Source organism: Trichinella spiralis (assembly GCF_000181795.1).
Source record: "Trichinella spiralis strain ISS 195 chromosome Unknown Scfld6, whole genome shotgun sequence".
Lineage (NCBI taxonomy): Eukaryota > Metazoa > Nematoda > Enoplea > Trichinellida > Trichinellidae > Trichinella > Trichinella spiralis.
Window position 1 is genome coordinate 1,560,021 of NW_003526945.1, and position 724 is coordinate 1,560,744.

General features: G+C 32.9%; 1 protein-coding gene across 1 annotated transcript; it reads right to left on the bottom strand.

Annotated features, from left to right (window-relative positions):
• Window positions 1-18: 18 nt before the first annotated feature.
• On the bottom strand, window positions 19-324 carry Tsp_08047 (conserved hypothetical protein). Its single transcript, XM_003373401.1, has one exon. The coding sequence runs from the start codon at window positions 322-324 to the stop codon at window positions 19-21; it is 306 nt and encodes a 101-aa protein (XP_003373449.1).
• Window positions 325-724: the final 400 nt, after the last annotated feature.

Below are 724 nucleotides of genomic sequence, written 5' to 3' on the forward strand. Positions count from 1 at the left end.
TTGGTATTGGGAAAGTTTTTACGACATTATAAATGAGGCATTCATCGGAAAATGCGCACATCTTGTGCAGTATTTCGTTGTTTTTGGCAAGTCGATTTTTCTTTCATTTGTCGGTCCATTTTCGAGTAATAATTGATAAAAAGTTGTTTCCAAATGGATTGAAATGTACATAAAATCTTCCATCTGGTAGTTTTCCCACTGACTTATCTCATTTAATCGACCAGTAGTGAGAGATCTTTCAAGCTGTTCCTGCCAATATATATTAACACCTGAGTGTCTTATCGTAGGCTCACTGTACGTTTGATATTTTTGAAAAACAATCATTTCATTGAATTCTATGCTGTTCACGATGTAAATTTTTTATTGAGCATCTCATTGATACCACACATGTCGTTGTTTGATCGCATTTTCGCTTAGTCCATCATAATGAAGTTACGCTTATGCAAATGAGCTGTCAATGGAGTATTTGGTCAAAATAATTAATTCGAAACGGGGAAAATAGAATAAATTAACAGGTTAAGAAAAACTAATGCGCCCATAGTTAGTATTTATTTTAATTTTTGGACTCAGCAAACATAGGTTAAGCAGACAAGAAGCGTGCCTATGGGGAAGTAAAATGACATGAGGAATTTTTCGCTCAGATGTGGAAACAATATTGAACAGTTTATAATTAAATATCAAAAAATCGTTCTCAATTGATTATTTAATAAGATATTTGTCAGAA

Coding starts and splice junctions, on each gene's coding strand:
- Tsp_08047 (XM_003373401.1), bottom strand. CDS start 324: ATGATTGTTTTTCAAAAATATCAAACGTACAGTGAGCCTACGATAAGA.